The following is a 23,648-nucleotide window of genomic DNA, read 5'->3' as shown; positions in this document are numbered from 1 at the left end:
AAAAAAAGGGAAAACAAGCGAAGCCAAATTCTCCTCTTCTCCGTCCAAACGCCTGTAAGCAATAGAAAAGCAAATAGAATAAGATCCAACAAAAAAAGTCAAGAATCGTGTTTACTCCCGCTGTTTGTATTCCCGTGTGTGTAAGTGGTAGTATGAAGATAAGGTCAAATAGGTGTTAAGTAAGCCAACAGACTCGGTGTAGCATAGCAGTGATGGTCGTGTGTCCCAATCATCTTTGGTATCCGTGCAATGCAATGATTCAAGGCATATAATAGATCAATCAAGTATTGAAGGGCCAAAAGGTATAATTCAATGGCGGTAATATGTGCGGGTTGCGCGGATTTTCTATATGAGCGAACCGGACAAACGCCTAATTTCGGCTTTTCTTGGCCCGTTCGTTGCTGTAGACACCGTCTCCCGTGTCCTTCGCGAGAGGGTACAGATGCATCCCCATGTCCGTTGGGAAGTCCGGGTGCAACATGTTGAACCGGTTGGGGTTCTGAGGGATGCCGTCTACCTCGGCCGGGATAGATTCCACGAGGAGTTGCACCAGGCCTCGGTCAACGAAGCCGGTCGGCTTATTGTGCAGCCTGTCCATGCGAGCCCAGTCGTCGTCAACTTCCTCGTTCATGAGTGGCGGTAGCGGGGGCGCCCCATTATTGCTTGGACGCGCGTGGTAGTTGGCCAAAATATTGTACGGAAGGTTGGGCCGCACGGCGGGCTTATCGGACAGCTCAGCCAGGGCGTTCAAGGCATGGTTGCCGTGTCCTCGGGTCGACCGCGTGGCGTGATAATTCTGGCTGGCCGTCCGGGCCATGTCAGTGGCCGGGGTACCGTTGTCTTCTGCGCCTGTGCCGTCGACACCAGAGCCCTCGTCCGCATCGGTGTTGTTGCCGTTGGTGGCGGCCCCCGAGGGCTGATCCGCGCGCTTGGAGGTGGAGAAAAAGTGCACGGTGGCCACGTGTGCGTGGTTGGCGTGCGCGCTGAGCTCCTTCTCCGTGAAAAGATTCTGGATTGCATACGCGGGCGCTTGCTGCTGCTGCACGAGCTGGGCTTTCGCGCGCTCCGCCGGGTGCGACGACAGGCCCGAGTCCCGCACCGGGGAGCCAACATCCTCTTCCGGTGCTTTTCTCTTCCGTCGGTTGAAAGATTCTGCCATGGCTCCGTCGCCGAGCTCGAGGTCGACCCGATGGCGGGTATGCCGCGTCTTACGGTTGCCGTGTATGCCGCCTGGACTGGCGGGGTTGGTGATACTGAATTGGTTCGGGTGCAGAAGCAGAGCGTTGGTGTCGGCCAGGTCCAGCTGCTCCTTCTCCCGCATGAGCCGGGCCCGTTTGCCGGTGATGGTCTGGACAAGACGTTCCCGGAGGGTGTTTGCAAGGTGCTTGTATTCTTCTTCGGCGAAGTGGACGCGGAAGGCATATTCTCGTTGGAACCGCTCGAGGTTATTGGTATGACGATGCTAATAGAGAATATCCGTTAGCACGGGAAGAAGAAAACCACGGGGATTGTGCGGGACAAAAAAAGCACGGAAACGCAAACTTACCGCCAGCATCGCCAAATCTGCATCTTTCTCGGCCTTGGCCTGGTTCACTTCCTGCACGAACCGCGAATACCACATGCCCGCCAGGCTAGCCATCTCCTTGGCGAATTTTCCCCCGCCGACGGTGTTCTCAATCAACTGTGCGATCTCATCCGCGGAGTCGGGCAGCGGCCCGGGCTCGTAGGGATCCGCATTGTTGATAAGAGTCATGTCGCATTGGAGGGCATGTAGTTGCTGCCGAAACTGAGTGTCTCGATTTTGGCTGAAGGAAGCCGTGAGGTCCTGGAGGCGCTCCTGAAGCGCGCTGCGTCGCTTGTCCCGTTTCGACAGCGGCACGCTGGTTGGGGGGCTCGTCGAGCGTCCACGGGAATGCATGTTGTTAGACATGATGGGCATACCACTGCCATGTACTGGGGATGGAGGAGCAGGCGAATAAGCCATAGTCCGGCTCGCTGGGTGGGATTGCAGAAGTCAACGGACAAGGGCTGAATAAAGTGCGAAAGTAATCAATCTCTCTTTCACACTCCGTTCAATGGGTATAGACAAGTGATTTGAATCGGAAAAATATGGTGAGCTGCTGCTGTTAGAGAGCAGCACAGGTCCCAATTCCGATTCAGTAACACATTCAAAGTAAGAGAAAAAAAAATTGACAGAGGGCGGAACAAGCTAACCAGAACACAATGAGGGAGTGGATGGATGGATGGATGGATGGACAGTGACGGAGGAGAAGCAGAAAGCGGGCAGCCGGCCATTGGCCCGATGAAGTTTAGCGTCGGGGACATTTCTCACCGCCCGGCCACCCTGCGTTTTGCCTTTTGAGAGATTGATTGAGAGAAACACCCCCATTGAAGCGGCAATTGTTGGTTACTATAGCATACTTCCGAGGACTCTCTTATTTATGAGCTGGTACTTGGCAGTCCGGGGTTCTGCACTGAAGATCAATCTACCAGCCAATTAAAAGGAGACAATGATACTCCGGAGTAATTGGGATGAATACATCCGATTTGTTTTGATATTCGGAATCCTGCGATCCCATCGGCTAATATAGTAGTAATAATCATCATCGTCATCATCGACACAAGCTAGTGGTCATCACGCTTCCATCATAACACAAGCACAAGATATCCTGGGTATTCTGTTCCAACGGATAAAGAATGCAAACAGCCAATGCTTCCTAGATTGACCTCCAAAACATGCAAACTGAGACCCAATGTTCATCCAACTCCGCACGACGCCGCCGGACCCGCCAAATCCCCTGTTTATTGTACGATCATATACCCAGCCGGAAAGCAAATTGCAAATTCAGAAAAAGATATTCAAAGAACAAGAATCGTGTGAGTGGAACGAGAGTGAGACGCAAGGGGGTGAGTGTGCAGCTCGCTCCACTCCGGCCGAGCCCGCTTAGGAGTGGGATCGGCGGATGACGAACACGCCCAGCTCAACCCCGTCGTGAGGCTCGGAATCCTCCCCGTAGGGCCGTCGTCGGATTCCATCCAAGATCTCACCCAGGAGCATGGCTGATGTTACCTCCTTGTCCTCCAAGATGTAGTTCGTAGAAGACACATTGGAGACAGCCTTGGTGGCTGGCAGGCGGCGCCCATTCTGCCAGTACACGCTCAGCACCTCCTTCATGCGGGCTTTCTCCTGGTGAATGAACCATTCCGTCCAGAGTTCCCGATCAAGATGAGCGCTCCCTTTGCGCGCGTCCACGACACTGAATTGCGAAGAGGAGGAGCTCAAAGAGCCACAGAGCTGGGCAAGGTGTTCCCGCATCGTGTCAAAGTCGTCCAAGTGAGAAACAGAAGAGAGCTTGCCCAGGTAGCGGCCGATATCTGTGGAAAGCTCGTTCACAACCACCAATTGACGAAGCAGTGGATCTAAAATAGGACCCAGATACTGCGACTTGAAGGTGGATCCACCCCTGCGAGTCGGGTAGACGAAGAGCAATGACCCCCCATCAGGAGAAAGCTCAAATAGTCGGTCGACCAAGAACGAGGGGCGATATGGCGAGAAAAGATCCTTGTATTCCTGGGCGGAGGAGGGAGGGAGGTAGCGCTCCAAAATCGAGAGATGAACCGTCATGGGTGGAACGACAGGCATGGGTGAGTGCGAGGAGGATCTGGATTGAATAGGGCCGCGGAAGTCGTGATAAGCCGATACTACCGCAGCACTGGAGAAGACGGTCGAATTGAAGTAGTCGTCATTGGAAAAAAGGGATCGAGGGCTATGCGAAGGCGAGGATGGTAGGTTGGAAAGGCTGAATTGTTCGGGGACTGCATGGGTGACGTTGATATAGGGCGACTGTCCATGGCGAAGTCGATTCTGAACTGCCTGCACCAGGGAGCAATAGACACTATCGTTGGGTGATATTGTCGCGGCCTTGTCACCAGGACGCGGGTAAGGAAGCATATGTGAGACGATCTTGACGGCCTCACCGCGGGAGTTGGCGAGCGAAAGTGATGAAACTGCTCGCGAGAAATTGATTAGCTCCGACTCAACCCTGATTGATCGATCCGAACTCACCTGTGGCTTCAATACTGTTCTCAAGCCACGAGCTATGATCACAGTCCATCTCGCCTGAAGACCCTGGGCTGCCACCGGAGCTCGACGGTGACACGTTGGACAGCTGGTCGGAGGGGCTACTTAGGCCGTCAGTCCGAGCTGGAGAATTGCCGATGTTGGGACCCTCGTCCATGACCATGGTGGGACCATGATCTCGGGTCACATGCGACTCAAAGAGCAACATATCGGAGGTGGGATTCCAAGCGATATGATCGTTGTCATCAGGGGGAGTAGGTGGCAGAGCAGAGAGGTAGTCACTTTTGGCCGACGAATCCCACCCAGTAGAGGAAGACTGCGCTGCTCGAGTCGCCAGCGAACTAGAGGAGGCAGTCGGACCAGTGGAAAGACGAAGACGGGATTGCGAAGGGGAGGACTGAGAGTCGGAGCGGGAGAATTTGGAAGAGAGACCCAGTTCTTCGAACGATGGGAGGTGAAGAGACGCGTTGCTGCGCGAAAGGAAACGGGAGACAGGCGAAGGCTTGGTGAGGATTGATCCTTGCGAGGCTCGACGTTTGAGCCGACTGGAGCCGGTATCGTGGAAGGGCGCAGGAGATCGGGAGGAGTGAAGTTGTGGCTTGATAGGAGAGATCGGGCTAAGGCGAAGGGGGTCGTGCGAGTCGAATGGCGACACGGCTCTTATGGGCGAGCTGGGATCTGCCGAGGTTTCTGATGATGTTGATGAAGTTGAGGAACTGGAGGCTGCTGAATATGGATAACGCATGACCGAGCTGTTTCGCACCTCCAAAGCAGGCCGAAACGGTCCATGGCACAATGGGGGATTCATTCAGTCTGCGGTTGAAGGCGCTGCTGGCAGACTCTGGGAAGCAGCGCGAGCAAAATGCAGGCGGACCCAATAAGAAAGCCGGGTCCTAAGAGCAACGGGAGGGGGGGGGGGGGAGAGGAGGGAAGAGGAGCAGGGTAGATCAACGCCTCCAAATGATGACCGGTGGGTAAATGGTGGTCCAGTTGTCCGTCAGGAGGATCGAGTGTACTATAAGGTTGCACGGAGATTATGGTCGAATCAACGACACACATATACCGGACAAACAAGGTGGTAGTGGTGGTGGTGGTGGTCGAGGCAGAAAGCACGGTTCGAGTGAGTCGAAGGAAACCAGACGGGACGGTCAGGAAGATTATTTGATGGGAGAGTAGTATAGGAGGAAAGTGGAAAGTATAGATGAGGGGGAAGAGTGGAAGAGAGCGGAAGAAGAAGAAGAGGAAAAGGAAGAAGGAAGACTAGGAAATTGGGTGGGAAGAAAGGAAGAGAAAAGAGAGTGGTAGTCGAGATGAAAGTGGGTGTAGTTGATGATGATCGATGATGATACAGTGGGGAAAGGGCGAGATTGAAGGGCGAGAGCGAAGCAAAGACCCGACTTAGTAGAGCGTGACTACTGGGACTGTCTGGGAGGAGAATAAGACTACGGTAGAGAGCGACCAAGCGCCATTCCAGCAATAGAAAGAAGTTAATTTTTTTTCGCTGTTCTTCTCCTGCTTCTTCTTCTTCTTCTTCTTCTTCTTCTTCTTCCTTTTTCTTTTTGGTTTTCTTTTTTTTTTTTTTTTTTTTTTGGGAAGGGGGAAAGGCGAGAAAAAGGAAAAGGAAAAGGCCAGAGAAAAGAGGGAAATGAGCCAAGGTGGACAAGTTGAAAGGCCAGACCACGAATTGACAGCCCGAACAGAACAGGACGCTCGGGCTGCGACTTTTCCACCCGTGTTCTAGACCGTACCCTGCCTGATTGGGGAATTTCCTGACACGAGGCCGTCTGCTCCCCCTCAGAGAGTGTCTGCAGCTGGATTAATTGGGCGATGTGTTCTTTTCATGATGCATCTAAGTTAGGTGAACTAACTAGTTATTTAATCAATCAATATACTATATAGCCATAAATAATACTCATCTATTTCTTGAATAATTTTCCCCAGAATCAATCAGTTAAGAACAATATTTTACCTCCTTCAATGGCTTACACTAACTTAGAACGTACCCTGTATGTAATCCGGTGGTAACATCACCTCCAGTTCCAGACAAGACACCGACTCATCTAGGCCTCTAGGCTTGTACCTGCTCATCATTATAGTGGCAGATCGGAGCTAAGATGGGCAAAGCCGGGCGATACCTTACTGTAACCAGCATTACACGGGCCTTCCTTTTTTCTTTTCGTGGTGGCCATCTCTTCTGGCTGTTGTCCTGACTCTTCTTCTATCCGTCCTCTCCGTCTTTTTTCTTCCGTTTTAAATCCTTTTCGCTCTTTTTGCCCCCCATCTTCCACTCCTTCCCCCCCCAAGACCCACTCACTGCCTAGAACTGAGCTCTCTGGTCTCCTGGGCTCCTTGGACAGACTGGACTGACTACTCACAGAACTCTCAGAACTTACAGTAAAACGCACCTCTTAGTCATGACTCCACGGACCGTGTCGCCTTTATTCGGCTTTACCACTGTCCATTCTTGCGTTGTGTGGTAATGGTGGGGGGGGGGAAGGACGACACACGAGCTGCGGATGACCTGGTCAGTAACAGACTAACAGTACTACATCTTATCCTCCCCCCCCCTTCCCTCCCTTTCTTCTGTCTCCTCCCCGAAGGCAGCAGCCGTTGGATGCGGTATTTTGAATAAATACTCCCGTCAATCCCCCATCTACTCATCTACTCATCCATGGCACGACAGGACTGCCAGGCGCCCTGTCAGGTTGGTTGTGACTCTCCGTGGTGATGGTCAGTGACCGAGGGAGGGTCTGGGCACTGTGACCCTTTTCCGTTGCCCGCTCATCTCGTATTACTTGGATCAGCATCACTTTTGATGATCATCGTCCTGCACAGTCTGATCGGGGGGAGGCTTGTTTGCCTGGTCTGGCGCGGGCGGGCGCGGGTGGGAGCCATGATCGGATCTCCGGGTCGAGACACGCTCTGAATCAGATGCGAAACGACTCCTCCCCGTATCTACTGTCTACTGTCTACAGTGTTCACAAAAGTATGTATGTATGTAGCCTTTTTAGTTTGTTTGTTGAGGCGACAAGGCCAACAGCCAAGCCCTCGTCACACCGACTGGAAGGCGAAAAAGGAATGGAATCCCAGGGCGCCCACCCGCCCCGGGAAGATAGTCCCTGCACAAAATGAAGGATGGGGCTCTCTCGGCTGCAAAATCTGTGCACAATCCAGGTGGAGATTGTGTATAAATAGATTACAAGGGGAATTCATCCACTAACATTGGGTGGCTCGGGCTCGATCATCGCCAGCCGTCTTGCACAAGTTTGAAGTTTACGGAGTAGACTGGAGTAAGAGGCATAATCCTAGGTAACTTAGGATGTTGGTAAGTTACTTGGGAAGGTAAGTCATACTTTGATGCCAGTTGTTGCTGGGAAGTAAAGTAGACACTAAAGGAGGGAAAATGGTTCCTCGTCCACTCAACTTGACTGCTGTTTCCCCGGATCCAGTCATTTTGTATTTTATTTTTCCCCCTTTATTTTGCAGGTCAGTTATGCTTTCTCAGATCTTGACGTCGTCAGCCTTTTCTTTCCACCCCCCCAATCACTCCCTTCACCCAGGTTCCACGGCAGGAAGGCGCACCTGCATGGTGCGATCGAATCCACTGCCGCATCCGGGCGGATTGACGCCTAGACCCTTGTTTCCGTGCTGCCGAGGCGATCCGCCTAACTACTGGTAATCGCCTTGCCAGTTATCGCCAGTTACTGCCAGTTGCCATTAACAAGTATTGCGGATTTTTAAGGTTCATCACTTTGCTTTTCGTATGCAAGTCTGGGCCTCTTTTCTGAACACCGCAACTTGACCGTCTCAGTATCTTTGACTCCAGACACTGCTGTGTAAGTAGCTTCCAGATCATCTCATAGCCCTTAAAGGCAGGTACGGATCACAAGAGGCATAATCCTGCCGGGCGGTCTTTGTTCCCAACCTTACCACACATACCGGTAGTTACTTCGATACACTTTGGAGATTAGAATTGATTTAAACTTGCCGACTTTGCCGTGACGACTCTTACTCCTTGGACTGTGAATGATCCGATCTGTCAATGGCACTGACTTGGACGTGTTGCATTATTTCACTCAGTAGAGTTGCTGATCCGGGCTGATTCCGCACGCCTGAGGCTGAGTTTCTTTGCTTTTGTCTCTGTCGAATCCTTCTCAATAATGTAGTATGTATCATCATTGCCAATCAATCAATAGCCGCTTAATCTGCTGGGTTGATTGACCGCCTCAAGCCCGATTCCCTTCCATTAGATCAGCCGCAAAGCCCCCTTTCCCCCAAAATTCCTCTCTCCAGAATTATCACCGGTAGAGGATGACCAGAACCCAAAGGACCGACCGCCGCCCAAGAGTCAGATCGGGATTTGATCATCAAACACACACTGACCATCACCACATATCCATGATTCATCGCTTTCCGCCGCGGTCTAGCCCTCCGTTTCCCTTGTACTCCGTCGTCCGGAATCGGCTCCATCCGCTTGCCTCTGCTCTCGCTACTCGCTTTCTGGTTCCATCTAGAATTCTGCGGCCTGTGAACGACGTCAGTGGCTGGGCTGGGTTGGGTCCCGTGCTTTTCCAGCTGGTAAGCTACAGACAGCTACATACAGGGTCACATTGAGGGTCTTGTGCCAGTGCTTACCGTACCTACCTGCCTGTCTAGGGAGAGTTTACCCACCACTACTACACTAACTACCAGCGATAACCACAGCACAGCACAGCACAGCACAGCAACCAAAAACAGCCTACTGTACGGAGTAAATAGTATCGACCCGATCATTCAGACACCCATAAGCCTAGAGATCAGTCTGTCCACACTGATAAAGGAGCCAGTAGTCCACAACACACAGCATACCCACAACGAAAAACTCCCCATTCCAGAGTGAGGTACTGTACAAATAACCCTGTATCACATTAACGGCTCATCTCGCTTGTGCTGCCATGGTCAGTTAGTTTAGAGAAATCGAAAATCCTGGAAAAGAAAGCATGACTACGGAAGAATCTTCCTTACTCAACATCTGGTCTGTCCATCAGTGTCCGGTCTGTCAAACTTGTCAAGGGTGATGGTGTGTGGTGGGTGGGTTGCCGTGTGTCTGTGTGCCGCGAATCACCTGATTTCTCAGATGCCGCGCCCCCCTTTTTGCCTTTTTCTACGCCTGGGAGATATTCCGGGGCTCGGAAGACTTGCTCAATTGATTTGAATAAACCCGTCAATCAAGTTAAAAGTCTAAACTTGGTTGGGTACCCTGGATTTTGGTATGGTATGGATGTGTTCCAGCATTGCGTGGAGGGATTTGTTCGATAAGTTTCTGGTGGTCGTTAAGACTCATTACTGGGTTAGAGACGAGTACTCCGTACGCGTAGAATCCTGTTTCTTCGTGCTTGGTAGGACTGAGTAAGCAGGCAGAGGGACGATGCGAGGGTCTAGATTCTCGTTCATCACCATACATGTACAAGTACACAAGGAGACACTGACAGTACGGAGTAGTGTGTGGTATGTAGTCTGTTGATCACGGTCTGGGTTCCAATTCGCACTAGAAGGGCCACCTGCAGGTATCCGTCTCGGTATAAGAGTATGAGTTAAGATGTAAGTTATGGGGCCACCGAAACTCCATTATGATTTATTGTACACAATCTGTGTCCTATCCAATATCTCCCTCTCCAGTGTAAGGATGAACTAAATGAGCCGAAAGCATTACCCAAATCCTTTCAAACTCCCCCCCCCCCGAGCGTCCTCACATAATTGCACGATCGATCATGCTATTTCCCCAAGCCCATCACGATGACAATATCCAGACGCAATCCAGTTCTACTCCGCATTCTCCGTAGATCGTTATTACAATCGACAAACCACGCAACAGTTAAAAACAAGACATCATATCACCTTAATCAACCCGACACAAGACACGCCAATCTACCTCACAAAGACAATTGAAAGACAGCTAAAAAAAAAAAAAAAAAAAAAAAAAAGTCCAAGGAAATGCAGAACCCCTCCACTCTTAAACCAACTACTACTCTTACCTAGTTACAACATTGGATGATTAGACATCCATTTAATATCGCTTAGCAGCCCGCCGTCTCCCAATAAGGTTCCTTACAGCCCATGTGTGGCGGGGGGATCTTTTCTCCGATCAACCCGCCGCACCCTCAATCAAGATCAAACCTCCCCGCCACCCAATCAACCCAACATTTCTAGATACTAACCACAATCCATAGATTAAAAACGGCTCAGGGTTGGCTCATCTGACAGCCCTGCTCCCGTCCGCCCATCAATTGGCGTGATGCCTTGGAATAGGGTGTGGTTCAGGAGAGGGGTCTCGTTACACAGGCGTACATACTCACATAATTACATACATACATACTTACATGCGTACGTACGTAACACCTTTCCCGGCGGGCTGGGCTGGGCTGGATGGGACTGGGGGGAAGTTAGTTTTCATGGATCGCTTCCCGGGCGGTAAGTTAGTCGAACTGAAGCCCAGGTTCTAGCTCGGGTGTCTTTCCTTCCTGGGGGAACATTACTGTGCCTATCTATCCGGCTGGACTTGAGGCTTGAATTTGGGAGATGAGGGCACGCCACTGACCGTTATTAAACCGAGGGTTGTGCCGTGTTGGTGGGTGGTTTGGAGATTGAGGGTGCTGTGAGAGAGCTGAGAGGTAACTGGCAATTTGTCTTGCTGCGCTCTTGTTGCTAGCTGAGGTATGCAGGTGATGGACACTAACTGACTAGAAGTCAACTTGGGGTGCAGGCGCAGGCAGATCTAGTAGTCCGTGGAGGCTCCCGCAATCCCCTTTGAAGTCCGCCATACTAGCTGTGAAACCTGGAGTCGGTATAACATAACTGCTGCATTATGCTACGTTCTGTTCATACTTCATAGATGGGACTTGACATTTCACAGTACAAGAGCCCAGTCAGTACTAATTCAGCATCCCATATGTCCCTCGTTATAGACAATAGACATAAATACGCCGTGGAACCTGCATATCAGGCGCTATAATTGTCCCGTGTGCATTGACACAGCTATACTTGAATGTCTGATGATATCCACCCAGGATTTAGAATAACTAGTAGGAATATCTCTGGCTTGCAGTATACTCTAGAAAGGACATTAGTACTGGCTACCTCTTCACCTAACGCCGTGTCCTGGATAATTCATCCAAAGACGGCTTTCAGAGTATACACCAACTCGTCAATTCCACACCAATCCCTCCTTCCAAGTCACAGGTCAATCTGGTCTCTTCAACAACAACATTTCAGGCTGCCAGCCTGATGAATCCCGCCTCCTTGGGTTCCATGCAACCAACCTGATAAGGGCTTGCACCTCCTCTTCCCCCTCCCGCAGGATCTCTAGCTCGAAACCTTCACCACGACGACAAACCCCGACTCGCCCCGAGGGAGATGGATACCACTACCGCTAGTGGAGAGCTCCCCCAGAAGACTAGTTAGTAGCTGGGTTGCTGGGCCCTGCTGAACCGGGGCGTAAGAGAGACGGTGTCGACATGGACCACACAAGAGGTCATCCTTCGTATAGTCAAGTCCCTTGATGGCATTTAGGCGGGGCATGGAACACAGGAATCAGATGGGCGAAGAACATGGCCATCGCCATCGCGACTTTGTTGTTCATCCTCGTGCATACACTACAACCTTTGCAACTACGAAGCAGGGATAGCTGGTATAACATCCAGCAGCGGTATCGGCGCAAACTAATACCAGACACAGCCCTATCATCCTCATCCTTCGATCCCCATTCTGCCTGCAGGCTGAAAAGTCCTTCGCCAATTCCCCAGCTACGAATTGAGAGAAAAATAAATCATAAGGACAGGACACCAAGAAGTGCGACTCGCACCATCTTCTGTGAAGCAGAGAGACACAGTTTATCTACATAGCCAATTCCCTAGCAAAAGCAAAGGATCAGGACGCCGAGGCGACATCTCCTTAGTTGTGCATTGCGAATTGCCTCCCCAGACTAGGAGGTCCGAAGAAGGAGAGATCACGCAATGTCACTTCGAGACGATATACCCTCACAGGCTGAGTCGCTTTTGTGAGAAACCTGCACCAGCTCTGCTCGTCGAAGTGAGAGCAGTGAAAATCATGGCAGTACTAGCGATGCGAGAAGAAGTAGGTCGGTGGAGACGCAGAATGCGGCCATTCGGGCAGCTGGACCCGAATACTAGCTGCATCGACAATCGATCCTGACAAGGATGTTTGTATGCCTTGATTTTGCAAGTCAATGCGGAGGTTGACTTTCGACTCCAACCAAGGCTGTTCAATTGTGTCGTATGATGTCTTGTGTTGCACCAATGGCAGAATGTCTTCAATAGTACGGAGTAAGGAAGGACGTCTTGCATTGAGCCGCATCAGTCTATTGCAATGGGTGGTCAGAGATAGGTAGAGGGAAAGACCTGACCGCAATATCAGCACACTACACGCACTTGTAGGTGGCATCGCTTATCATTGATGCATGTCTATGACCGAAATATGGTCCATTAACTCGGTACAAGTATAAGGTTCCAACAATTACAGAAGAAGAAAATAGAAGAAACGTATTGGCAATTGGTCTGCATTCCACTATCTTTATACAGAGTAAGCTGTGACGACGCGCGTCAGAGTCAACTGCGTCGTCATCTGCTGTAGCTAGAGAAATTCACAACCATTCGGTTTCCTCTTCCACCAGGCTCCAGCTCCCCTAGCAGCACCGCAATGCGTGGCCAGCAGCCTCGCTATAGCGGTTGGCTAGAATGTCCCTTGCACGGTTCGGACTGACGAGCACCCGCCGCACGAGTGCATCTCCGCGGACAATCCTTGCGTAAAGTGGCTGGATGTCGACAGGTTGATGGCTGCCATGCGCATCTCAGTGACTGGGATAAGCAGGGGTCCCTTGCGTTGCGATGCGGCGGGTTGGGTCTAGAAGCTCGCTTAGAAAGCAATGCAATACAGCAATTGTAATGCTTTCAAGGTTACAGTCACTTCCACGCTTATGCTTCAGCCCGATGATTGTCAATTAGTCATTGACATACATGCAGATCATGTCTCATGTAGGGCCCATCATTCGAAGCCATTGGACTGAGAGATCTAGTCATACCACTATCCCCAAGGATGGGACAGATTAGACGGATTGCGTTTCTCAGACATCGAGTCTGAGATCGGAAATTCTGATCACCCCACCAGGTGATATCTCAAGACGTCACGGATCTTCTGCGAGCATCCGCGTGGCGACGAGTGTGAAAACGTTGAGGCCGGTCGGTCCGACGCGACTGCGTACCGCGACTGGCGGCGACCTTGGCCATCAGTTTTTGCTCGTCTCCCATTGAGATTGTGACGGGTGCACAGTTGGCCGACTTGACCACCACAGCTGGCCGTGACGAGTCACAGCGGAAGTTGGCGTGGTACGACACAGCCGGCGGCAGGTCTTGCCGATCCCAGGCCGCTTGCAGCTCCAGACACTGCAGCACCAGCTCCTTGACGCTATCGGCTAGCGCATACGCCCGGTATTCAATGTCCGGCCAGAAATCATCGCCCCAGAAGGGATCTTCCCGGACTGCGGCTTCCAACGACCGTAGCCAAAATTCGAAGTTCGGCAACCGTCTTTTGCTGCCATGCAAATGGTCGGACAAGAGGCAGGCCACGGCGATAAAGCGGATGGTGGGCTCAGAGTTCATCACATGCAGAACAATGCACGCGGGGCAACGCTCCGTCAAGTACCAATCGTGTTCCTCGGTCAGGATCGAATGTAACCAGGCATAGGCACTCCGTGCCTCACCCCGAAAGGCTCGGTCGGCTTCCGCTCCTTTGCGACTCGGAAGGACGCTGGCGGCGATGCGTGAGGCTTCGTGGTGCAAAAGAGACAGGGGAAGAAGCAGCGTATGAATGATGTCGCGATGCAGGCGGAATGTCTCTTGTTCTTGGGCCGAGCAGGTATTGCGGTGGCAGGCGCAAAAGCTACAATCAAATTCATTAGCGCTCGGTGACCATAATAACAGGCCTCACAGTCACATACCTAGGGGCCTTCATGCCCAATTCTTGTCGCCTGAGATGCTCACGCATCATGCGGAAAGCCTCATTGCGATCCAGGTTGTCACGATCCTGGTGTGAGATGCGAAACGGCGACACAGTATTACCGGTCTCCATCGTGCTGATTGAGTCGCCCGCTGACTATAATGGGCAAACTGTAGTATAGAAGAGAGGAATTGAATCCAAGCGATCTTGAAGTGTCTGTTATAAGAGTCGAGCTGATGTGCTATGATAAGATGGGTAGTGTGCGCACACGACTAATCTTCAGCCAATCAATTAAGGCGAGTGTAGGCAGAGAAGCTTTCCTAGGATGGCAACGTTCAAATATGAAGGAACCACGGATAGCATGATCCAAAAAAAGAATTACTGAAGAGTTAGGGTAGTGGATGACAGAGAGAGAGTCCAGAAGTCCAATTCTAGAGGGGAGGAGGAGGATGATAATAAGCGAAGTCGACCAACAACAATGACGAGAGCAATCCGGGGAGGGGAGAGGGGGGAAGTATTAAATCCACAGGCGATTGAGAATATTATTATTATTATAATAAGCGCGATTGACAGTGACGACGGGGGGGTCCGAGTTAGATGAAAAGGGAAAAGGAGGAAATGAAACGGTGACGAGCGGTTCCCACAAGCCATCGAATGCGGGAAGTTAAGCCAAAGCCAGCCCAGCCCAAGTCAGGCGAGGCCCCGTCATCCACGCAAGCCGCCGACGATCCAATTCACGACCCCAATTTGGGGAGTCCTTGATGTATCATCGAACCCTGCGACCGTTCAATATTCTGATTTCTGTCTGCAGCCACGATGCGCGCAAGCTTCGCCGCCTCTGAGCCTCCCTGGATGCTTTTGCCGCCGAATTCTCGCATAATTTTGAACCTTCCTGGAGGTCCGGATGGTGAGTGGGAATTGGGTGGGCAGGAGGGAACGGACCTCGTCCGGGTAGTGATCCTCATTATCTGGCCATGGATCGGCCAGGGTCTCGATCGTTGGCCAGACCCAGTAGCCCCTCGTGCTGCCCGGGCAGGCCTTGACTTCGAATAACTTGATGTGTCTTGGTCCCATAAAAAAGGGGGGGCAATCTTTAGTCGAGTGCCGCCAACTGGCTCGGGGGAGACTGGGCTCACTGGGCTGCCCACCAACTAACTTAAGTTAGTCGGGATAGTTGGGGAGGGAATAGTTGGGCACTATTCCGCTGCCATCACGATAGTCGCCCGCTTATGGCGTCACGGCCAGCACATTGATGCGGATCTTGTGAATAAAGATCCAAGACATCGGAAAGGCAAATCGAGAGGAACACGAACCGATGCTGCTTTTTTGGGCTATTGAAATTTGCCCCTGCTCCTTTTTTTTTTTTTTTGTTGAAAGGGAGGGGGGGGATGGTGGTATCGGAAGGTTGAGGGGGAGAAACATGTAGATTGCGCTTTAATTATCACAGTGGGATTCAGTGGAGGATACAGACAAATGATTGGCGACAATGTCTGAGATCGGAGAATGACTAAGCTCACCTGATTGCGACCTACCATTCCGGGCAATTCCGAGGGAAACTCGGCGGGGGCCGGCTTTGGAGTGGCAGAATTGTGGCCTGAATCTCCAGGCCAGCAACGGCTGCCCCCGATTAGGAATGTAACTGTAGTTGGTTATCTTTCCTTCTCCTTGAGTCCTTCAAACTAAGTATGTTCATTGCTCCAACATGTTGATGGTACAACAAGCATTGTTCACGTTGCTTTAACGCGAACCCTGCATACATCCCATGTCGCCAGTATGGCGCTTTGAAACTCAGGCATTTGACATTGCCCTCTTCCTCCCATACTAATCCCCGCCCCCTGCCTGTCATTCTGCTGCATTCCAGTCAACCCCCGACCGCAATGACTTAAAGGGGGGGCGTGCGCGAATGTAGTAGGACGTCATACTATTAGCAAAATGCTTGTCAACAATGTCTTCAACGAAGAATCCACGGTGCCATGGTATGGCTGGAGGCCATCTCAAACACCCACCCACCGCGTCGCAAGGGCGTTGAGAAGCATGAGTACACATATTAAAGACCTTCAGTTTGTCTCAAGATGGGTGTTCTTGCTGCCAATCCACTCCGTGTTCGAAACTCTGCGCATCGCGGAGAATTGTTCGACAGTCTATTGAAACCTTGCAGCTGCGCTTCAGTGAATAGAACCAGGCCGGGATAGCTAGTCCAGCATCAATTTGCCTGGGTGGGCAAGAGGCTTCTGCTATCAAATCACGTCTGTCAGACAGGTTCCAACGCATTATCCCCATTCATCTGCTCGAGATTGAACAATTTGCACAAACGATTGCTGCGCGTCAACGTCGAAGCACGCTTCAATAGCTATAAGCCGACACATTAGTCGAAAATACACACAATGAGGGCAAGCGGCTCACCGTCGCTGGCGACACTTTCTCTGCTGCTTGCAGCGTTGGGACGCTCTGCACATGCCATCCAGACTATCTCAAGCGTGGGTTCGAAATTCTTCTATGAAGATGGCAGGCAATACTATATAAAAGGTACAGGGACACGGTCTACCAATACCACCTCACCGATCCCCCTTACTAACGCATTTATCCTTGGCGCCAGGAATCGCCTATCAGCTCGTTCCCGAAGATCCCTTGAAGGACACCGCTCAATGCACGCGAGATGCGGCCCGCATGGCTGAGTTGGGCACCAACGCTATCCGCGTCTATCATGTGGACCCGGAGGCCGACCACGACGGCTGCATGAAGGCCTTTGAAGATGCAGGCATCTACCTGTTTGTGGATCTAGACACTTTCGACACGGCGATCTCTCAGGTAGGTTCCCCAGGGAGAGCACCACAGTACTTCCTTCCGAATCGGTCACATGACCATGTAGGCTCGATGCTCACAGCCCGTTTAGGTCGATCCCCATTGGGACCAGACACAATATGATCGATTCGCCGGGGTCTTTGATGAATTCCAGCAGTACAACAACACAGCCGGCTTTTTCGTGGGTAACGAAGTCCTCACCAGCAAGGATGGCTCCGCCGCCGCACCATACGTGCTAGCCGCAGTACGCGACATGAAATCCTACCGCGATGAAAAGGGATACCGAAACATCCCCGTGGGTTACTCCGCCGCCGATATCGCAGAGCTGCGTCCCATGCTGCAGGACTACCTGGCTTGTCGAACTGATCCGGTAGAGCGACTCGACTTCTTCGCCCTGAACGCCTACGAATGGTGTGGAGAGTCCACCTTCACCCAATCTGGATACGAGTCCCTCCAGAAGCAAGCCGAAGGCTACCCCGTACCGATCTTCTTCTCAGAGACCGGCTGCAATGTTGCGCGCCCGCGGACATTTGGTGACCAGGCCGCCATCTTCGGCCCCGAAATGGCGGACACCTGGTCGGGCTCGATGATCTACGAGTGGATCGAGGAGACCAACGACTACGGGCTAGTCAACTACGGCCCTCCTCCACCGCCGCCTGCCGCGGACGCGCCCGCCGCCACTAACGGGCCCCTCGTGCAGGATGGCTTCGTCCGCCAGGGTGAACCCACGCCGGTCGCGCCGGACTTCGACAACCTCAAAGCGCAGTGGGCGACCTTAAACCCCACCGGCGTCGCTCTGGCCGACTACGCCGCCTCCACCTCCACCATCACCCCGCCCGCGTGTCCCGCCTCCACCGCCGGCGGATGGGCCGTGGACCCCAGCGCGCCGCTGCCGACCCTAGGCCAGACGACTTCTTCCACCGACCATGCGACCCCGAGCGACTCCACGGACAAGCAAAAAGATGCAGATTTCGACCGACAGCAGAAGGAAGTTGACTCCTCCGACGCCATGTCCGCGTCCTCCTCGCAGACCATCCTCCCTTCCTACGAGCTAAGCAACGGAGCCAGTTCCTTTGCGATCCTCCGCGACGGCAGCCTCAACCGCGCCATCGAGATATCGCTCGCCCTCTGCACGGTAGTAGGCGGACTTGCATTGTGGCTATGATTGACGCTGTTTTTTTGTTTCGTGGGTGTTCGTGTGTGATTATGCTCTGTATCAACCACCCGGCGCCTTATATCTGTCCTACCTTTTCCCACGTTCAGCTTTCCTCCGCATTTTCGCGCGCGCTCTGGTTTATTCACTCCACTTCCCTCTCCTGGCACTGCCATAGATAGGATAGCATAGTATAAGGTATAGGAGGAGCACAGGATGGCTACTGGTTACCCATCAACACGACCAATATAATGTTCAAGTATTCATCTTGCATATGGTCACAGAATATCGCTCTGGAAGGGAGACTAAACCCTTTCCCCATTAACCCCCCCCCCCCCATACCCCCTTTTCTCTCCCAATCTGCAGCGCCAGACAAAGTGAATACAGATGCAAGTTACAAATCATTACCCAAGCGGAAACTCATCAAGAAACGACCAGTCAACAAGAAAGAAAAAGGATCAGACAAACCACCAGATAAGCTAGAGATGCTAAATTACAGAGGCAAGCCATGCGACACGGAAAAAAAAATTTAGGTATCATATCATTTCAATAGAACAAACAGAACACACCCGCCGAGAGGACTCTGTCTGCTGACTTATCTAGCTACCTATTCGACCATGCCTCGTTCATTCATCATGCGCTGCTGCCAGGGGCATAGAGATGGGGATACAGGACGGATAACGGGGTGCGGTACGGTGCCTGATTTCGGGAAGAAGATGCAATATACAATCCCTCGGTAAATGGTAAAGTACAAAGAGGGTTTCCAGGGGCCGTGGGGGTATGTCTTGACGAATGAGGGTGGATAATCACGGCGTAAGGCGCTTGGGGTCTTTAGGACGTGGGAAGGCTTGAGTTATGTGCATTGCTTTGCGGGGTATGTATTGGGGTATGCAGAGAGGAACGCGCTCGGGAAGGGATGAGGGGGTTGTATCGGGTTAGGGGAGAGAAAGATGGATCAGAGGGAGGAGAGGCGCGCATGGTGTGGATAAAACAACGCGTTACGGGTGGCGATATGTGCATTGCGAGGAGATAGCGGTCGTAACCCGGTTAGTTCTTCCTCATGGCCATACTATAGTTCCACGAAGGATCCTGGTGCATGGTCGGGCCGGACGCATACTCTGGATCCAGCCAGGGGGACGGGGATGCAGTCCTGGAGCTGATGTACCGGTCGTGTTCGTGGTCCGTGTCGCTGCTGGCGGTGATATAGCTATCCGTCAGATAGCAGTCGGGGAGACTGGAGCTGGAAATTGAGGCGGTCGAGGAGGGTTGGTAGCTCACGGGGCCTCCGGAGGGGCTGGGGGCGGTTTGCGCAGTGGGGGAGTACTCCGTGGGAGCAGGGACGCTGCTGAGAGAGGAAGGTGACCGGGGCGCTGCGGGCCCTGCGCGCGGGACAATCAGGTTGTTTGAGGATAGATCGGCGTTCTTGTGGGTGCCCACGCGCAGAGCATTCTGGGATCGTGGTGCGTGGTGTTGGAGTTTAGATGCGCAGTGCAGGGGCCGAACGCCGTCCAGCTTCTGAAGCGCGCACGCGAAGCGCTGTTCGACCTGGAACGCCGAGGGGCGGTCGATGGGATCTCTGCTCAGCATGACGCGCACGACATCGAGCATCGGGCGGACGGCCTGGAAGATAGGGTCTTTGTGTTTCTTGGCATCATTGTCCAGGAGCGTGATCCACGAACATACCTGGCCGGCGTTTCGATCGAGGTGGAAGGAGCAGTCGGCAACGCCGCCTCCACGGCCAGCAGTGCGATTCTTGGCTCCACGGTGGTGCGAGAAGGCGGACAGCTTACGCTTGCAGAGAACGGTGAAGATATCGAGGATCACAGCCCCCAGGGAGAAGATATCGGAGGCTTCCGGGTCGGTTTGGCGGGTTTGCCATGTCTGAACTATGGCAGCGTTGGTGCCAATGATGGGGTAGCCGATTGGGTGGTAAATCGCAGAGGCAGCGGAAGACGACCCCGAGGAGTGGGAGGAGGTGATGGAGGGCGTATAGAACATGGGCCGTTTGATGGATCCGATGGCGCGCTTGCGGACACTCCCCGTACTCGATCCGGAGGAGGATGACTGTGTGAAAGAGATGCGTGACGAGGAGCCTTGCATGCCAATGCGAATGGCAGTGCCTTGCGAGGTGACGGAATCTGCGCGTGGACTGTCCGTCTCGCCATCCGACGGCAGAGAGCCGCGGAGTCTCGACAGGCTAAGGAACGACGGGCGGGTGGACGATGCGGATGACTGTTTGCGCGCGGAACGACTCCCAGAGGGGAGACTTATCGTGGGTCGCGTGACATTCGTATCTTGAACGCTCACCGAGCGCACCCAGCGCTCTGGGGACCCATACTGATATGACTCAACGTCATCCAGCTTGGCCGGAGACAGCAGCGTGTCGAGTGCCTCAAATTGACCTAGGTAGACCCGGAACTCAGCATCGACCAAGATGTTGGACGGGCGGATGACGCTGTGCGCGTGGCTGTGCGCATGTAGCCAAGACAATCCATTGGCTAGACAATGCGGCCAATTTACCAATATCTGCCGTCGCTTGTCTTTCGGGAGACGCTTGAATGGTTGCGGCATGTCAGTGAGAAAGGACATGAGAGTGCGTTCATAGACTCCGGAGAATAAGATGCAAACCGTGTTGTCCACAAAGTAGGATGCATAGATCGAGTAAACATGGTCATGGGCCAATCGCCTCAAGGAGCGAATCTCCTCCAATACCTCGTTCTCCTCGAAGAAGTGCGGTGCTCCGCCGACGGTGACTTGCGTGCGCAGGAGGACACGACAGGGCGCACCGGCCAGCACCACCTTTTCAACGCCTTCTCTTACCAAGGATGGCCCTGTGCGTAGCAGCTCGACCGGTACGCCCTCGTTCTGGGTGTATTTCACATGGTCCCCCGCGGGGATTCCGCGTACAATGAACCGCCATTGAGCCAGGAAGAACCTATGATCGAGATCGGGATCCGGGTCCTCGGCAGATAGCGGCAGGCGCTTGACGCTGGAGGCGGAGAACGGCAGATCCGAGTCATCCAGAGACTCATCGATCAAGGTGAAGATCCGATCGGGGATGCCGATGTCGACGAGGATGAGAAAGAGTCTGCCCGCCTTGGCAATGATGCAGTCGAGGTAGGATTCGCTGGTCAAGCCCTCTCCCCAGGGCAGCGAAGCGACCAGACGGTGCAAGACATGGGAAGGAAGCTGGCTAAAGACATATTCCGGGCAGAGGGTGGCTTTCACGCGATCCTCTGGCCACCACAGGGAGGTGACGGGGGCGGACATTTCAGACTCATGGCGATCCGGGTCGTCGAGGGAGGAAGCTTCCCCACAAGCGGGGGCGGACATCTAATATACTCTCGTAACTAGACAAGAAAAAGGGGAGCGTGACAATGAGATACTATTTCCGGCGACATTCAAGTAGGACGAACATGTCTCAATGCAGAGAGATCAGTCAGTGGTGGCTGCCATGCAGACGTTTCGAGCATTGAACGAACCCCGAAATGGAAGATCAGGGGAGGGTGAGGGGAAGATGAAGGAAGTGGATGGAGAGAGAGAGAGAGAGAGAGAGAGAGAGAGAGAGAGACAGACAGACAGAGAGACGTGCACCCCACACCCTCTCCAGGATAGGAACCTCGAAGATGAAATAAGAAGAAATAATAATAATAACAATAAAAATAAATTACAAATAATAAATTGTTTTCGACAATATCAATAAACATCAAACTTAAAGGGCGTAGATATCGGGGATACAGGAACTCAAGTGGTTGACACGAGCCTTATCAAACAGCAAGGGGTGGTTCATCCATGGTATTATTGAGGAGGGGGGTCCCCAATCAATAGTCTTCATGAGCAAAGAAGGCTGAGAAGAGAGAAAGAGGCATAGACGAAGAAAGAAAATTCATTCTATTCTTTGGAAGCATCTACTCCATTTTTGCACGGGTTTATGCGACAGCTGATAAGTGTTCGAGCCCGTGTGACGGGCATCGGAGTTGGTCTATGCTTTGAAGCCGCCAGGACCACCCACGCAGAAGGAAACAAGCAGTTCTTAGTGCGACACGATGATGGCGAGTCAAGGCACTCACTAAAGAGGAAGAACACCTGGTTGCGAGTGGGCAGGGGATCTTCCACGGAAGCGTGGCCAGGCCGGTGGATCGTATGTGAGTGGGGAATGAGAGGTTCGAGTCAGTAACTTCTTGTACTCAACACCAAGGTTAGGGGCGAGTCTCGATCCTGACCAGACGGTGTAATCCGCCTCTCCCTCGATGAATTGATAGCAGTCTAGCATGGCTATGCGGGTGAATTTACTCGAATTGTCCGGATCTCCGATGAATGATGCCGATAAGAAAAACTTGATGGATGGAGAAAAGAAAGAAAGAGCTTCGAGAAACATTTCAGGCCACCGGGCACTAATCCCAACCGGGAATTTTGTACATGTCGATTCGACGAGGAACAAAACAACTTATGCCATCCATCATGAGTCCGTTCCATTCGAAACCAGCAAGGGTGCGCGTCGGTCGAATTGTCTATCGATCACTAGCCAAGCGGCTGCCGCTCTTCAATACCGGAAGAAGAAACGTGGCGTGGCGCACAGGAATCCAGGAAGGTCTTCTGTCTTTCGTTGATTGCATCAACGCGTGTGAAGAACTTGTGGCAGAGAGCGTGGCAGACACTACTATTCATCCTGGGGCTCGGCCACACGCCACAAGAGACAAGTTCGTTGAAGAAGAGAATCAACGGTAAAACCAAAGCCAACCTTGAAGGGAAGCCATCCCCCTAAAACTGGACCAAGTCCTATCGCTGCCGCCTATTCGTCATTCCGAGATACATGCTTATCAGTTCAAGTCTTCGTCTCTTCCCCAATCCTCCCTCTGACAATGGAATTTACTCATGAGAATGCGCTCATTAGTCACAGTGCTGGCCCCCCTGATAAGCCGCTCGCCGTTCATCAAGGCCTTTCTACCAGGGAATATCGGTAACTACGCACCACTGGTAATTAGTCCCGAACCCCGGGTCTTACAGTTGAACATGTTAAGTCGATCAGTGTCAAGAGGGCTGAATCAGGCAGGCTGCATACGCTCCCTGAGACAAAGATCAAACCGATCACTTACTACGTACTGCACATTATAGACGGTTCGACAGGAAGTGGACGTCGGGGGTCATGTGTGGTCCTTGCGCGGGGAATCCAGTCTGGACTTTTCATAGAGAAGGATATGTGAGTTCTTCTGCCTTATCTCCAGGCCCAGCTGGGTACTAGCGGACTAAACTAACCACAGTAGTAAATCGGTACTTTTGTAGATAACTACTGTAACTTAGTAAGATAGTAGGAACGAACTACCGCCGACTCCTTATCTCGAAGCGCGATCGGTCCTCGCCGCTCCGCCGGGGCAGCGCCGCCCTTTGTTTCCCTTAAGTCAAATTAGTCCAGAGATGATTTAGGACACAGCGTCAAAAGTACTCCGTACTGTGCCATGACTGCGGCATGATTATCGCTGGCTCAAAGCGTCTGAGATCGTCTTTAGCGGGATTTTCCCCAGAGTGACTAATGATTCACGCTGTGACAAAAATAGACTACCCATGGAAATCCCACAATCTCATAGCAGCGCTGTATCCAGGCTACGGTTTCCTTTCTGATTG

General features: G+C 52.4%; 6 protein-coding genes across 6 annotated transcripts; 2 read left to right on the top strand and 4 right to left on the bottom strand.

Moving 5' to 3' along the window:
- Positions 1-42: 42 nt before the first annotated feature.
- BP01DRAFT_351950 (Sds3 domain-containing protein) lies at positions 43-2,230 on the bottom strand. Its single transcript, XM_025573864.1, has 2 exons — positions 1,547-2,230; positions 43-1,462 (listed from the first exon to the last, which is right to left on the bottom strand). The coding sequence occupies exons 1-2, from the start codon at positions 1,982-1,984 to the stop codon at positions 371-373; spliced, it is 1,530 nt and encodes a 509-aa protein (XP_025426133.1). The 5' UTR covers positions 1,985-2,230; the 3' UTR covers positions 43-370.
- A 316-nt stretch (positions 2,231-2,546) lies between these two features.
- Positions 2,547-4,994, bottom strand: BP01DRAFT_361515 (uncharacterized protein). The gene is made up of 2 exons (XM_025576171.1): positions 4,067-4,994; positions 2,547-4,008 (listed from the first exon to the last, which is right to left on the bottom strand). The coding sequence occupies exons 1-2, from the start codon at positions 4,887-4,889 to the stop codon at positions 2,945-2,947; spliced, it is 1,887 nt and encodes a 628-aa protein (XP_025426132.1). The 5' UTR covers positions 4,890-4,994; the 3' UTR covers positions 2,547-2,944.
- A 6,530-nt stretch (positions 4,995-11,524) lies between these two features.
- BP01DRAFT_232391 (uncharacterized protein) lies at positions 11,525-12,068 on the top strand. Its single transcript, XM_025571216.1, has one exon. The coding sequence runs from the start codon at positions 11,668-11,670 to the stop codon at positions 11,959-11,961; it is 294 nt and encodes a 97-aa protein (XP_025426131.1). The 5' UTR covers positions 11,525-11,667; the 3' UTR covers positions 11,962-12,068.
- Positions 12,069-13,251: 1,183 nt separating this feature from the next.
- BP01DRAFT_308999 (uncharacterized protein) lies at positions 13,252-14,203 on the bottom strand (the record flags this gene model as incomplete). Its single annotated transcript, XM_025572363.1, has 2 exons — positions 13,252-14,014; positions 14,073-14,203. 2 exons carry the CDS (start codon positions 14,201-14,203, stop codon positions 13,252-13,254), a joined length of 894 nt encoding a protein of 297 aa, XP_025426130.1.
- A 2,252-nt stretch (positions 14,204-16,455) lies between these two features.
- Positions 16,456-18,038, top strand: gel6 (putative 1,3-beta-glucanosyltransferase; the record flags this gene model as incomplete). The annotated part of the gene is made up of 3 exons (XM_025577754.1): positions 16,456-16,597; positions 16,668-16,879; positions 16,965-18,038. The coding sequence occupies 3 exons, from the start codon at positions 16,456-16,458 to the stop codon at positions 18,036-18,038; spliced, it is 1,428 nt and encodes a 475-aa protein (XP_025426129.1).
- Positions 18,039-19,073: 1,035 nt separating this feature from the next.
- Positions 19,074-21,296, bottom strand: BP01DRAFT_308980 (protein kinase domain-containing protein; the record flags this gene model as incomplete). The annotated part of the gene is made up of 1 exon (XM_025572362.1): positions 19,074-21,296. The coding sequence occupies one exon, from the start codon at positions 21,294-21,296 to the stop codon at positions 19,074-19,076; it is 2,223 nt and encodes a 740-aa protein (XP_025426128.1).
- Between the last annotated feature and the right edge of the window lie 2,352 nt (positions 21,297-23,648).

Source organism: Aspergillus saccharolyticus (genome assembly GCF_003184585.1).
Source record: "Aspergillus saccharolyticus JOP 1030-1 unplaced genomic scaffold BP01scaffold_82, whole genome shotgun sequence".
NCBI lineage: Eukaryota > Fungi > Ascomycota > Eurotiomycetes > Eurotiales > Aspergillaceae > Aspergillus > Aspergillus saccharolyticus.
This window is presented reverse-complemented; position numbering and strand designations above follow the sequence as displayed.